The sequence below is a fragment of the Natrix helvetica genome (assembly GCF_964273705.1).
Source record: "Natrix helvetica genome assembly, chromosome: 10".
Taxonomy (NCBI): Eukaryota; Metazoa; Chordata; class Lepidosauria; order Squamata; family Natricidae; genus Natrix; species Natrix helvetica.
Window position 1 is genome coordinate 6,816,918 of NC_138561.1, and position 15,389 is coordinate 6,832,306.

Genomic DNA, 15,389 nt, shown 5'->3' on the forward strand with positions numbered 1-15,389 from the left:
GCTTTGAGCTTCTGTCCCAGTCCCTGGAGGTTTTACGGATTTGGATGGGGTGAGATCTGCCATAATGGCACTTCTATAGCAAATGCAAAATGGCAACTGGAAAATGAAGGCTAAAGCAGTGGTCTTGCCAACCAAGAATAATCTTGCCGTTTGCTGCTGGAGTCCCACGTTTTCTGCTCAATTCCCCAACGAAAGCCGCCTGCGACATTGCAAAAGTAATCGGCAATTCATTCGCTCTGCTTTTTTCCAACGACTCTTTTCTCCCGTTGTTTTCAGTGGAGGGACCACTGGATGCAGTGTGTATATTTCCTTCCAAATGAGGAAGCGGTGAGCCAAGGCCGGTGCGTCGACTTGACGGCTTTTCATGATGATTACTCCGTGTGGTTTAAGCTTCAAAAAAGCAGGTAACTCAAGGTGGGGAATAGAAAGAGGAGCCGTTGATTAAATGAAGTGTGTCAGACTGGAAAAGCTTATTTTTCTTGACCTCTGAAAGTTGGGAGATTGTTAGGGAACATCGGACAACGGTCTAGAAATTCTGAGCGTCCTGTAAAACATCCCTTTGTTCCATCATTTTGGCTCGAGCAAGAGCTGATTTAAGGGACATGGTGGTTCAGTGGCTAAGACACTGAGTTTGCCAATCAAAAAGGTCGTGGTTTGAATCCCTAGCACCATGTAATGGAGTGAGCTCCCGTTCCTTGTCTCAGCTTCTGCCAACGTAGTAGTTCGAAAGCATGTAAAAATTCAAGTAGGAAAATAGGAACCACCTTTGCTGGGAAGGAAACAGCATTCTGTGTGCCTTTGACATTTAGTCATGCCAGCCACATGACCCCGGAGACATCTTCGGACAGCGCTAGCTCTTCGGTTTTGAAACAGAGATGGGGCACTGCCCCCTAGAGTCAGGAACGACTAGCACATATGTGCGAGGGGAACCTTTACCTTAAGAGCTGATGTGAGAAATAGGGGTCATTTTGCTAATAATAGTCAATCCTGCGGTTTTAGAAATGAAGAATCAAAGACTTCTGAACACACCGAGAGGCCAGTGTGCGTGTGTCAGGCTCACCTGTTGTGGAACCGGCCACGTTTCGGAGAAGTGGGTGACGGGGACCGCACATCGTGCTATTTTGAAGCTCTGAAGAAGGTAAGATTTACAGGATCACCTGTGACGACTTCCTGGCTTGATGTCTGTGTTGCTTTGTTCACTAGGGAAATTATCCCTATGTCACTCTATTTAGTTTTTCATTGCGAACAATGCTAGTATTTTCTTTTTCTATGTCTCTGCAAAGCATTGTTTCCCAAGCTGGCATCTTTCAAATGTGTTAAGACTGCAAGCCTTCCGAATCTTCAGCTGATATCTACATGCTTATTACAACGATTAGAGTTTTGCAAACCGCTAACCTTATTAAACATGTACTTAAATACTGTATGATTGTTGAGTTTAGTCTGAACCAAAGCAGTAACTTCTATAACGTTGACAAGCTAGATTAAATTCTGATTGAATTCTGTAACTAATTCCATGGAACACCTTTTACTAAGGAACTGTAATCAGATTTGTCTTGTCTTTAGACCTGTACTCCCTAACTTCTGAGATTTAAGTAAAGCTTACTCAGATATTTCTGAGGCTACATTATTTCTGAATTTCTAAGGTCTGAACTTTGATGATTCATTCATGCAACTTCATAGTCCTGCTACTCAGCCATATTTATTGTGATTTTGCACATTGCCTTGCTAAGACAATAAGCTATTATTCATGCAGGTATAAAAATAAAAAGGAGAGCTCTTATTTTTATGACAAAATGTATAGACACACCAGAGGTAGAAGCAGAAATGTGAAAGTCTATTCAGTGAAAATTGATCCTAATTTGTCAAGCACCAAGCATCATATGAAGAAAAATATGTACACTGACATAAGAAGTTACTGGGTAGAGTTTTCCTTGTGAGGGTATCCTGAAAGCATTCCCCAGAAATAGAAGGAAGACTAGATATTTTTTAATTTTTATTAAATTATTAATAGATATTATTTTACTTTTTGTGCCTTTGAGTCAGGGTTGACTCCCAGAGACTGCCTAAAATGGTCCTTGCAAATTTCTTGGCAAGATTTCAGAAGTGGTTTCCCATTGCCACCTTCCTAGGGCCGAGGGAGAGTGACTGGCCCAAGGTCACCCCAGTTGGCTTTGTGCCTAAGGCAGGACTAGAACTCACGGTCTCCCAATTTCTAGCTTGATGCAAATCTGCTTCTGCTTCTAAGAAATCTACCTGCTTATTTACTTGGGAGGGGCAGTTGTTTGAATGAATGCCCATATTGTCAATCAATCTTATTTTGCAAAAAGTTAATGGGTCAAATCCTCAAGCCAAAAAAAAAAAAAGTTTCTGAAATAGGCTCCCAAGATATGGATTTCTTTTGCAGGTCATTGCCTGCTTACTGTAATGTATCTGTTTCCTTGAAATACCTCAAGTGCTGCTTGATTGATGAGATTTTTAGACAGCCATCAGAAAGGAGCCACCTGTGGTCTTTACAAAACAATGCTGCAGTCTTTTCCTTGTGTTGAAACTACTAAGATGTTTCCTGTTTTCTTGGAAGGTTCTTAAGCCGAACAGCATCTGCTTGAGCATGAGTGACGGTAGCCTTCTCCCGGTCTTAGCTCATCACCTTGGAGCAGAAAAGGTACAAAGTTGTCCCGTTTAATTTTTCTTTTTACAGTATCAATATAGTATACAGGTAGTCCTCGACTTACAACAGTTCCATTTAGTGACTGCTAGATGTTACAATGGCACTGAAAAAAGTGAGTTAGGACTGTTTTTCGTGACAGGTATAGATAGATAAATGGATATATAGATATAGGTATATATCTATAGATAGATTACATAGAGAGAGAGAGAGAGAGAGAGAAAGAGTGATAGAGAGATAGAAAGATAGAGAGATAGATAGATGATAGATAGATAGATAGATAGATAGATAGATAGATAGATAGATGATAGATGATAGATAGATAGATAGATAGATAGATAGATAGATAGATAGACAGACGTAGATATAGATTATTGATAGATAAATAGATAGATAGTTAGACAGGCAGACATATCATAGATAGATAGATGATAGATAGATAGATAGATAGATAGATAGATAGATAGATGATAGATAGATAGATAGATAGATAGATAGATAGATAGATAGATGAGAGATAGAGAGATAGAGATGATAGATAGAGATGTAGATAGATGGATGGATGTATAGAGATAGATACACATACATATCTTAGATAGATAGACGGACAGATAGATAGAGGTATAGATATAGATCATTGAGAGATAAATAGATAGACAGAGAGACATATAATTCATAGATAGATAGATGATAGATAGATAGATGATAGATAGATAGATAGATAGATAGATAGATGATAGATAGATAGATAGATAGATAGATAGACAGACAGACATATCATTGATAGATAGATAGATAGATAGATAGATAGATAGATAGATGATAGATAGATGATAGAGAGATAGATGATTGATTGATTGATAGATAGACAGACAGACAGACAGACAGATAGACAGACATATTGATAGATGATAGATAGATAGATAGATAGATGATAGATAGATAGATGATAGATAGATGAGAGAGAGAGATGTAGATAGATGGATGTATAAGATAGATACACATACATATCTTAGATAGACAGACAGACAGACAGACAGATAGAGGTATAGATATAGATCATTGATAGATAAATAGATAGATAGTTAGATAGACAGACATATCATAGATGATAGATAGATAGATAGATAGATAGATAGATAGATAGATAGATAGATAGATAGATAGATGATAGATAGATAGATAAGATAGATAGATGATAGATGATAGATAGATGATAGATAGATAGATGATAGATAGATAGATAGATAGATAGATAGATAGATAGATATAGACAGACAAACAGATAGACAGACAGACAGACACAGATAGGTATAGATATAGATCATTGATAGATAAATAGACAGACAGACAGACAGACAGACAGACATATCATAGATAGATAGATGATAGATTGATAGATAGATGATGGATGTAGATGATAATAGGAGAGAGAGGGAGGGCGGGAGAGAGAGAGAGAAGGAGGGAGATTGAGAGAGGATGATGATGAAGATGGTGAGATAGATGATAGATAGATAGATAGATAGATAGATAGATAGATAGATAGATAGATAGATAGATGATAGATGGATGGATGGATGGAGAGAGAGAGGAGGGAGATTGAGATAAAAAGAGATGATGAAGATGAAGAAAAAGATGATATAGATAGGTAAGTAGGTAGATAGATAGATAGATAGATAGATAGATAGATAGATAGATATGGATACACACACACAAATCTATATATTCATATTATTTGTGTGTGTGTGTCTGTGTGTGTTTGTGTGTGTGTGCATGCCAACCATGACACAGAGTCACAGCTTTCCAGAGAGCATCTATCCCCACATTCTCAGTCTGAATGCAGGGACACAGTCTTACTGGTTTAATGAATCAGCCCCTGTGAAGCAGATGCCTGTGCCTGAACGGTGTTCTTTTGTGAGGTTTCTCAGAGGACATGGCAATCTTGGGAAATGTGTCCCAGCCCACAAACAGCCGTTTTGTTCTAGGCAAGACTCAGAATGTCCCGAAAGATGTTCTCTGGGGAGCTGTGACTTTATGTGTCATGGTTGGTTCCCAACCTGAGAACAGTTGAGGGCACTGTTATATGCACAGCCGGCTGGCAGCTTCTTTGCAAGCAGTGAAAAAAGACTTGTTGGAACACGGGAAATCTCTAGGAAGAATTATCAGAATGGCTCCAACATAATGTAGGAGGGAATAAATCGTTTCTGTTCTGTACATTTGCGGTCACCCGGTATTTTTTCAAACTTGGCAACTTCAACTCCCAGAATTCTCTAGCCAGCATGGTGGGCTTTAATCCCACCCCAGGCCTTCTAAACTGGTTTAGAATAATGAAGCCAACCAGTGGGGGGATTCAAAAATCTTTTGCTGCTGGTTCTGTGGGTGTGGCTTGGTGGGCGTGGCATGGGAAGGATACTGCAAAATCCCCATTCCCTCTGCACTCCAGAGGAAGGATACTGCAAAATCCCCATTCCCTCTCCACTCCAGAGGAAGGATACTGCAAAATCCCCATTCCCTCTGCACTCCAGGGGAAGGATACTGCAAAATCCCCATTCCCTCCCCACCCCACTAACCTGCTTTCTAGCTCTGTTCTCCTGTGCAGGGCAACAAAAGAAGACCCAGCCAATCAGCTGGGATTTGGGAGGCAGTGAATAGATGTGGGTAGGGCCAGCCAGACGTGGTATTTACCCGTTCGCCGAACTACTCAAAAGTTCTGCTATCGGTTCGCCAGAACTGTTCAGAACCTGCTGAATACCACCTCTGAAGCCAATCTCACATTCTTCTTCTTTTAGGTGTTTACGTTGGAGTGTTCTTCGCTTTCTCGCTCACTCATGCAGAAAGTAAGTAATAAGTATTTTTTGTCAAGATTTTGCAAACATAGAGCATTGTTTTTCAAAGTCACTGTACTGTTCTCTCCCAGGTGAACTCCCATAGACTCATAATTTCCCCACCATGGCTTGGTTATGAAACATTAGCAGCCTATACTTATCTTACATGCTGGGCTTTATCTCTACAGATATGTATATTTTATAAAAATCAAAAGTAAGTATCTGAGAGCTTGATGGGCAGTATCAACATTTGATAAGCGCCCAAATTTATTGTGAATGCTTTTCCCGCCCCAACTATTTAAAAAAAAAATTATTCAAAAGAGCACTAACAGTTTTTCTTTCATTTTTCTTCCCTTCCTCCTAAAGATTTTTATGGCCAACCGTTTGGAAGATAAAATTACAATCCTAGAGAAACCCCCGGAATTGTTAACCCCCTCTGATTTTGAAGACAGAAAGGTAAGACATCTGAGCAGGCAATTCCAGTTGGGCAACGGATGTGCTACTGACATGCTTTCCCTCCACCTGAAGCCAGGGTGGTGAAGCCACGGATATGAAGCCATGGTTGTGAAGCCACGGATATGAAGAGGAACCAGGGTGGGAGAAGATCCTTTCAATCTTCAGCCAGTCTTGCCCAGCAATTTTGGGGATTTTCCCTAAATTTGCATTTCCCAGACTTGGAAAATGTGAGCCAAGGAGGCTTTCTGGGAGAATTGGTTAAAATCTCGCTCTCCGGTTGCATTTCCTTCCCCTGAAGATCATTTCTGCGTTCTGCAAGAAATGATTTCAGGGGCCATTAATTCAACTCAAGACAATGAATGAAAGAACGAATGAATGAACGGACAAAACTGCAGCCACACTTCTCCTTTTAGCCACAAGGAGAATATTTATAATTGTGCTGCTTTGCAGGATAGGAAGAGATTGACCAAGTAGGAGTTGACTTACATGTTGAAAGATCTCTGGGGTTGTTGATGAAAATTGAGTTTTTCTGGGATTTTCTACCCGCATAGGCCTGGTTCAAATATTCATGTCCTTTCCCCCCACCCCTTTCTCTTTCCCCGAGATATCCCTTTTGATTGCTGAGCCCTTTTTCTCTACGAGCTTGCTGCCGTGGCACAATCTGTTTTTCTGGTATGCCCGGACGGCGTTGGAGAGTCATCTCAGCCGTGATGTGACTGTCCTTCCCCAATCAGCTTCTCTCCACCTGATGATGGTGGAATTCAAGGTAAGGATATGTAATAATTTGTTTTAGTTATTCTATACACTATATTGCCAAAAGTATTCGCTCCCCCATCCATATAATCAGGATCAGGTGTTCCAATCACTTCCACGGCCACAGGTGTATAAAACCAAGTCCCTAGGCATGCAGACTGTTTTGACAAATCTTTGTGAAAGAAGGGGTCGCTCTCAGGAGCTCAGTGAACTCCAGCGTGGAACTGTGATAGGATGCCACCTGTGCAACAAATCCAGTCGTGACATTTCCTCGCTCCTAAATATTCCACAGTCAACTGTCAGCTGTATTATAAGAACGTGGAAGTGTTTGGGAACGACAGCAACTCAGCCATGAAGTGGTAGGCCACGTAAACTCGTCCAACATCCGTGTGTGACCTCACAAATGCGCTTCTGGAAGAATGGTCCAAAATTCCCATCAACACACTCCTGAACCTTGTGGACAGCCTTCCCAGAAGAGTTGAAGCTGTTATAGCTGCCAAGGGTGGACCGACGTCATATTGAACCCTATGGATTAGGAATGGGATGTCACTTACAGTAAGTTCATATGCGAGTAAAGGCAGGCGAGCGAAAATTTTTGGCAATATAGTGTACCTTTATATCTTCCATTTCTGTGTGTAGAGAAGTCTTGGTGCCGCCAACATGTATAACATCAAAGTTCCAATTTTTTCCCCAAATCTTTTCCCATCAAAACCAAAAGAAAAGTCTCTGGTTTTCTTTCTAAATTCAAACAGGGTTGTGTTTGACCTTGAGGGGTGGGGTGGGTGGGCGGAGCCAGCTTGACATCACTCATGCTGGGGGTACCTGTATGGCCAAGTGCTAAGGCAGGACTTCCTCGGACCCTCCCTCCCTTCCTTCCTTCTCCAGCTTACTAGAAGTTTTCCCTAAATAAATTGCCTCATCTTGAAGTATCTGAAGTCATTTCATCACAGGCTTCTTCACTCTGTTTACATGCGTTGTATAATTATAGAGACCTTTGAATGTCTGTATGCAAACCTATTCTCTTCCTCGGTTATATAATTAGCCACACGGTGGCCAAGAACTTCTGCCAAATAAAAAGTTTCTAGTATACAATTTGACACTGCAGACTTCTAATTCTGTGAACCAATTTTTGCATTTTAATAGAATTTACAATGCTGAGAAAAGTGACTTGTTTTTTCCTCCACCAGGATTTGTGGCGAATCCGAAGCCCTTGTGGTACCTGTGAAGGTTTTGATATGCGCATTATGGATGACATGATAAAGGTGAGTTATCCCCCGGTGAAAGGCCAAATGAATCATCACATGGTGAAATTAGTCCTTTACATGGTAGTAGCTAGAATGTGCATGAAACATTAAATTGTTGTTGTTGTTAGTTGCAAAGTCATCTCCAACCCATTGTGACCCAAAACTTAATCCATTCGTTTTAAAAGGCTTGCATAATTTCCACCCACGAAGATAGCATTTAAAAAGTAAGATAACCCACTGTCCAAAACCATTCCAAATTTAATTCCGCCGCTTACTTCTTCTGTTCCCCAATTTAAATTAATTTTAAATTTTTATAGGCAGTCTCTTTTAAAACAGTAAAAATTCCTCACAGGCTGGAAACACTTTCTCTTTCCGTATCCTTCCGTTTTGGAGCTGCCCCGACTTCATCAGCTTAATGGCTGGATTTTTTGTCTCTGGCTTGAAGAACTTCTCTTGGATCAATCAGGGACTTGGCAATGTCCCTGAGATCAGCAGACTATTCTTCTTGTTCACCGTCTCTGCAGGATGGTTTAGGTCCGTTTGGACCACCCAGCGGCAAAAGTATCGACGGCGATCTCAGAGCATTGAGATTGCACATCGTCTCGTCGCGACATTGGCTCCTCCTCCTCCTAATCATCAGTCCCCTAATTATCTTTGTTGCTCTTCTCTGCACTCTTTCTAGAGTCTCAACCACAAAAACCACAAAAAGCCTAATAATGTAAGAACAACAACACTTCCATGCCTTTAAAAATAGTGCTACCATATTTTTCGGAGTATAAGATGCACCTTTTTCCCTCAAAAAGGGGGTGAAAATCTGGGTGCGTCTTATACACTGAATACAGCATTTTTTGCCTCCCGAAATCCCGCCCCTTTACCAAAATAGCCGTGCATAGCCTTTGGGAGGCTTCCAGAGTGCTCCTGGGGGCTGGGGAGGGCAGAAATGAACGAAAAACGGGCCATTTTTTGCTCAATTTTGCCCCCCCAACCCCGAGAACCACTCTATAAGCCTCCTAAAGGCTATGCATGCCCTTTTTTTTGGCAAAAAAGGGGCCCATTTCTGCGAAAAACGGGCTGTTTTGGGAAGGTCTGCAGAGTGCAAAAACTTTTTTTAAAAAAATTTGCCTCCTCAAAATCTTGGTGTGTCTTATACTCCGAAAAATATGGTAATCTATTAAAAATAACTACAAAACTCTGCAGCGGGGCAATTGTGTAACCCAAGCAATACAAAGCAGTCGCGGTAATCGAAATCTTCGCCGCAGCCAAACCTCTAAGCCGAGAAATGAAAGTTCAACGATGTTGCTTAAAATACCGAGTTCCTCCCACGAGGATCTTTGCGCCACATCCTTTTCGCAATAATAAGGGGTTTGCAGGTCCTCAACCCTCATTGTTGGAGAGCGTAGGGCCAATTAACTTAATTGCAAAAATGTGTAGTTATTGGAAAGTACTACTTAGAAATGTCTGGGATGATGGCTTTAATGAGTCACATTAGCAGCTGTGAGGTTGCAGCAAAATCTGCTGTGAAAAGGACCCAAACACGGAACCCTTCCCCAATTAAGGAAGACAAATCCTCTCCCGGTTTTCTCATCATGCCCTCTGCTTTTGCCACAGGTTCACTTGGGTTGCACATTAAGTCAAACCTGGGTTGTACATTTTTGTTAAGGTTGGATTCGACCAAAATTAAACAAACCACATGATCCCTGAGGACTGACGCAATGTGTGAACCCAGCCGTGCTAGGTTATTTTTGTCTTCCTGGCTTTAGAGGAGCAGCAGGTAATGTCAACCTGTCCCGTTGGCATGCACCACAAAAGAATAAAGTAGAATAGAATAAGAATAGAGAAAGAATAAGAATAGAGACAGAATAGAATAAGAATAGAGAAAGACTAAGACTAGAGAAAGAATAGAATAGAAACAGAATAGAATAAGAATAGCAAAAGAATAGAATAGAATAGAAAATAGAATAGGAAATCGAATAGGAAATAGAATAGAATAAAATAGAATAGAGAATAGAATAGAGAACAGAAAGAATAGAATAATAATAATAGAATAAAATAGAAAATAGAATAGAGAACAGAAAGAATAGAATAATAATAGAATAAAATTTTCTCATTTTCTCAAGCTGCAAACGGTTTCCGTGTCCCTTTGGCATTTAGTCATGCCAGCCACATGACCATGTAGACATCTTCGAACAGTTTCTGAACCTTGAAAACTTCAAAATCTGTGGATTTCAACTCCTAGAATTCCCCAGCCAGCATGGGCTGATGCAAGAGAGATGGAAACTAAACTTACAAATACTGTAGCTTTAATGCTTTTGAATAGGGCTGGTATTTTGCATATATTTTATAGGTTGGGAAGGACCAGTTTTAATTGCTAGATTTACATTTTAAGTATCTGTTGTTTTATGTGCTGTCATTTCAAAATGGTTGCAAACTAGTAAAGGTAAAGTTTCCCCTCGCACATATGTGCTAGTTGTTCCTGACTCTAGGGGGCGGTGCTCATCTCCGTTTCAAAGCCGAAGAGCCAGCGCTGTCCGAAGACGTCTCCGTGGTCATGTGGCCGGCATGACTAAATGCCGAAGGCGCACAGAATGCTGTTACCTTCCCACCGAAGATGGTCCCTATTTTTCAACTTGAATTTTTTACGTGCTTTCGAACTGCTAGGTTGGCAGAAGCGGGGACAAGTAACGGGAGCTCACTCCGTTACGTGGCGCTAGGGATTCAAACCGCCAAACTGCCGACCTTTCTGATCGACAAGCTCAGCGTCTTCGCTGCTAAGCCACCACGTTCCTATTGCAAGCTTGTAGAACATTCAATAACCATGGTCATGCCCCTTGAAGTCTCACATTGTCCAAACTAGAATGCTCCCTTCGTGGCTTTTTTAAGAGTGATTTGGGGTTTACCGTAACCAATCCATAAATTCAGAATCTGAAACAAAAACTTTAGAACCTGAAACTCTTCTCATTCTTTCTGTTTTATAAAACAAAAGTTTCGCAGTCTTGGGTCATTAATCGTTCACCTTAGTAAGCCACCTCGTGGTCTCCTCCCTCAATACTTTGGAATTTCAAAGGAGTTCGTCTTTCTAAATTCTGCGCCGCTGACCCAGTTTTCCTTGCCACGTCCTTTAGAATTCCTTAGACTTCCGAGAATCGCGGGAAGCCGAGCCCCATCCGCTTTGGGAATACCCTTGTAGATCCACCTCGGATCCCCTCACCGTTCTGACGTTTGACTTCCAACAAGCTATACCACAACATCCTCTCACAGAAGAAGGCATCCTAAACCTCTCAAGGTCAGTATCCTGGGGTGGGTGGGTGAGGGTGGAGGACTAAACTGCAATATTGAATGTTTTATAGGACGCTCCATGACACTGTTTCCGAACTGGGAGGACTTCCACCGATGTGGACTTCAACTTTTGGAAGTTCTCACTCAGGGTGGCCTTTGCTGAGAATTCTGGGAGCTGAAGTCCAGCCAGCTGGGATTTTCACAGTTCGGGAAACCCTGCTCTTAAGTCAGGGGTGTCCAAACTTGGGAACTTTAAGACTTAAGACATGCTGGCTGGGGAATTCTGGGAGATGAAGTCCACAAGTCTTTTTTTTTTATTATTATTAAAAGTTTTGTACAAACAAATTTTCCCCCTTTTCACCCCCCCCTCCACACAATATGAATCTCATACAAATGCTATACCCCCCCAACCCCCCCGCAAAAATTCACATTCAAATATTATACCAAACACTTTACCCCCTCCCCTCCCCCCATCTTAAAATAGATTACTCATAACCCCTCTCCTCCCAACAAACACTATATAAATTTCTCTTAAATTAATAATAACACATTGATCATTTTCTAAGCTAATTTAACATCTATAACTCTTAATATAAATTTCTCCTAGCCTAACAATGTTTCATTAGTCCCATCTTCTAATTTATTCATACATATATATTGCCCCACCCTCCACCCTAACCCTCCCCCACCTCCCACACAAACCCACCCCCCTGACTTCCGCTGTATACCACTCTAACAATTCCAAACATCCCATATACTATTTACTCTGATCATCTATCGGTCTAAACATTCTTACCTAAAGGCTAGATAATAACTCCTAGTCTGGTATTTATTCTGTATATAATCAATCCATTTTGCCCATTCCTGTGTGTAATCCTCCTGTTTCTGAGCTTTTAAGAAAGCTGAAATTTTTGCCATTTCAGTGAACCCCGCCACCTTCTGAATCCATTGATCAATTGTCGGCAAAAAATCTTTTTTCCAATGTTGCGCAATCAACAACCTAGCTGCTGTAACCATATACCAGGCCAATTTTGTTTCCCCTTTGGTAAAATCCTTAACTATACCCAATAAAAACATTTGTGGAGTGAATTGTATTCTTTTCTTAAATACATTCTGCATAACCCACCATATTTTTATCCAAAAAGCTTTAACCTTGTTACAAGTCCACCATACATGAAAAAAGGTAGCATCTAGACACCCGCATCTCCAACATTTTGGTTGAACATGCATGATAATTTTTTAGGATCTAAATACCATCTGTAAAACATTTTATAGAAATTCTCCCTTAAATTCTGTGACTGTGTAAATTTAACATTCTGAACCCATATTTTTTCCCACGTTTCCAACATAACCACTTCACCAAAATTCTGAGCCCATTTAATCATACAATCCTTAACCAATTCAGTTTCTGAGTCTCTTTCTAACAGTACATTATATATTCTTTTAACTTGTTTTGGACCAGTCTCTTTTATCTGCTTAATCAGTTCCACTTCTTTATCCATAAAGCCGACCCTGCGATCTTCTTCCCATCTCTTCTAAAGCTGTATGTAATGTAACCAATTTAAAGTAATTCCTTCTTCCAACAGCTGTTCCAAAGTTTTTAACTTCCATTCGCCCCCATCAGCAATAAGCACCTCTTTATATAAACAACCCCCGAGTGACTTAATATTCATAATCCCCATGGTGTCTGCAAGATCCAACCAAAGCAGTATTTTATAATCCCAATTGGGCCGGTGCTTCTTCCATATTCTCATCAAGGCACTACGGAGAACATGGTTGTTGAACACTTTATCCACCCTGTCTTCATAAAAAAGATATGCATGCCATCCCAGAACAAGATCATGGCCTTCTATATTGAGCAATTCCATTTTTGTTTTCCCGAACCAGTCTGCTACATGCGTTAATACCGCAGCTTCATAATACAATCGAAGGTTTGGGAGTCTGAGGCCGCCTCTTTCACGTGTATCTTGCATAATCTTCATCTTTACTCTTGGTTTTTTCTCCTTCCAAACAAATTTATTTAATGTTGTTTGCCAATTTAACAAGGTTTTATCTGATTTAAGCACCGGAATCATCTGGAATAGAAAGATAAATCTAGGTAGAATGTTCATTTTAATTGCTGAGATCCTTCCAAGCAAAGACAATTGTAACTTTTTCCACGCTTCAAGATCTTTCTGTATCTTTTGCCACAACACTTCATAGTTATTTGAGAAAAGTTTTGTGTTTGATTCTGAAATTTGTATTCCTAAATATTTAACTTTAGAAACTATTTCAAAACCTGCTAAACTTACAAGTCTCTTTCTTTGAGTCTCTGTCATGTTTTTAACCATCATTTTCGTTTTGTTTTGATTTAGTCTAAACCCAGACACCATGCCAAATTCTATTATGATATTTTTCATCTGGATTATTGATTTCAAAGGATGTGAAAGGGTAACAACCAGATCATCGGCGAATGCTCTAGTTCTGTATTCCTTTTGCCTGATAGCTATGCCATCTAAGGATTTTGAGTCCCGAATTGTGTTCAACAAGACTTCCAAAGTTAAAATAAATAACAATGGGGATAATGGGCAACCTTGTCTTGTGCCTTTTTGTATCTCGAAAGTTGTTGACAAATTTCCATTAATAATAAGTTGTGCATTTTGTTGCTGATAAATTGCTCCAATCGCCTGCCGCAATCGTGGTCCCATATCCATCTTTTCCAAAGTCTTGGTTAGAAAGTTCCAATTCACTCGATCGAAGGCCTTCTCTGCATCCAAGAAAACCAGCACTGCAGAGATCTGCTTATTCTTATCAAGATAGTCAATTAAATCTATGAGTTGCCTTACATTCTCCTTCATATGTCTGCCTTCAATAAATCCTGCTTGATCATGATGAATAATCTCTTGAATAACCGGCATCAATCTGTTGGCTAGTACCTTAGCAAATATTTTATAATCTGTGTTCAGAAGAGATATCGGCCTGTAATCCTCTGGTTTCTTAGGGCCCTCTTTATCTTTAGGTATCAATGAGATAAAAGCCGCTTTCCATGAGGGAGGTATTTTACCTCCTTGTTGTATATTACAAAATAGTTGTGTAAGATATTCAATCATTTCCAGTTGTAAGGTTTTATAATACATTGCAGTCAAACCATCAGTCCCTGGAGCCTTAGCTAATTTAAGTTGATTTATAACTAAAGTGATCTCATCAGCGGTTATAAGACGTTCCAAATTTGCCTTTTGAAGCACAGAAATTTTTGCAACCCTTTTTCCTTCCAAAAAATCATCTATTAACTTGTTCTGTATATTATCCTGTACATATAGCTTAGTATAATAGTCCACAAATGATTTTTTAATCAACTCTTGTTGATATACCATCTTCCCTCGAAACTCAATTTTATCAATAATTCTGTCATTCATATTCCTTCTCAAAGTATATGCTAACCATCTACCAGGTTTATTAGCGTTGGCAAAGGTGTTATGTTTAGCAAATTGCAAATTGGTTGCTGTTTGTTCTGCTATAAGCATCTGAAATTGATCTTTCAACAGCTTTAGCGCCATCTGGAGCGCCTGGTCATTCGGGTTTATTATAAGCAGCTGTTCTTTGCGTTTTATTTCATCTTCCAATTCCATTCTCCTTTTCTGTCTAATTTGTTTGTGTTTAAAGTTCATATGTATCAGGACCCCACGCATATAAGCTTTACTTGCATCCCAAACTATTTCAATGGGAGTGCCCTTATTCATATTAAAACTGAAAAATTCCTTCATGTGTTTTTTAAGTTCATCACCATTTTTTTCATATCTAAATAAATTTTCATTTACTCTCCAAGACCTTCTTGGCCTCATCCCTAATTCAATTTGTAACCACACCGGACTATGATCGCTAAGTGTCCTGGCGAAAATCTTGGATTTCTTGGCTTTAGGAAGTAGATCCGGTGTTAACAAAAAGAAATCAATCCTTGAAAAGGATTTATGTCTATCTGAATAGAAAGAAAAATCCATCTCATTTAGATGTTGCGTCCTCCAAACATCTTTTAATTTCAAATCGTCTTGTAAATCAAAAAAAGCCTTTGGTAATTTGGTAGTGAATTTCGTCTTTGTACTCTTGTCTATCTTTGGAGAAATCACTCCATTCCAATCTCCCATTATTAGAATACTTTTAAAGTTCCAGTCTAAAATTTTTAAATGGAGCATC

At 39.9% G+C, this 15,389-nt stretch overlaps 1 protein-coding gene across 1 annotated transcript in view; it reads left to right on the forward strand.

Annotated features, from left to right (window-relative positions):
• PRMT7 (protein arginine methyltransferase 7) overlaps positions 1–15,389 on the forward strand; it is a 45,357-nt gene that overhangs the window by 15,928 nt on the left and 14,040 nt on the right. Inside the window, exons 9-16 of the mRNA XM_081963343.1 lie at positions 277–404; positions 1,000–1,138; positions 2,579–2,662; positions 5,455–5,502; positions 5,857–5,946; positions 6,551–6,712; positions 7,887–7,961; positions 11,066–11,226. Of these exons, the coding sequence (XP_081819469.1) occupies positions 277–404; positions 1,000–1,138; positions 2,579–2,662; positions 5,455–5,502; positions 5,857–5,946; positions 6,551–6,712; positions 7,887–7,961; positions 11,066–11,226 (887 nt within the window). The remainder of the gene's footprint in view (positions 1–276; positions 405–999; positions 1,139–2,578; positions 2,663–5,454; positions 5,503–5,856; positions 5,947–6,550; positions 6,713–7,886; positions 7,962–11,065; positions 11,227–15,389) is intronic.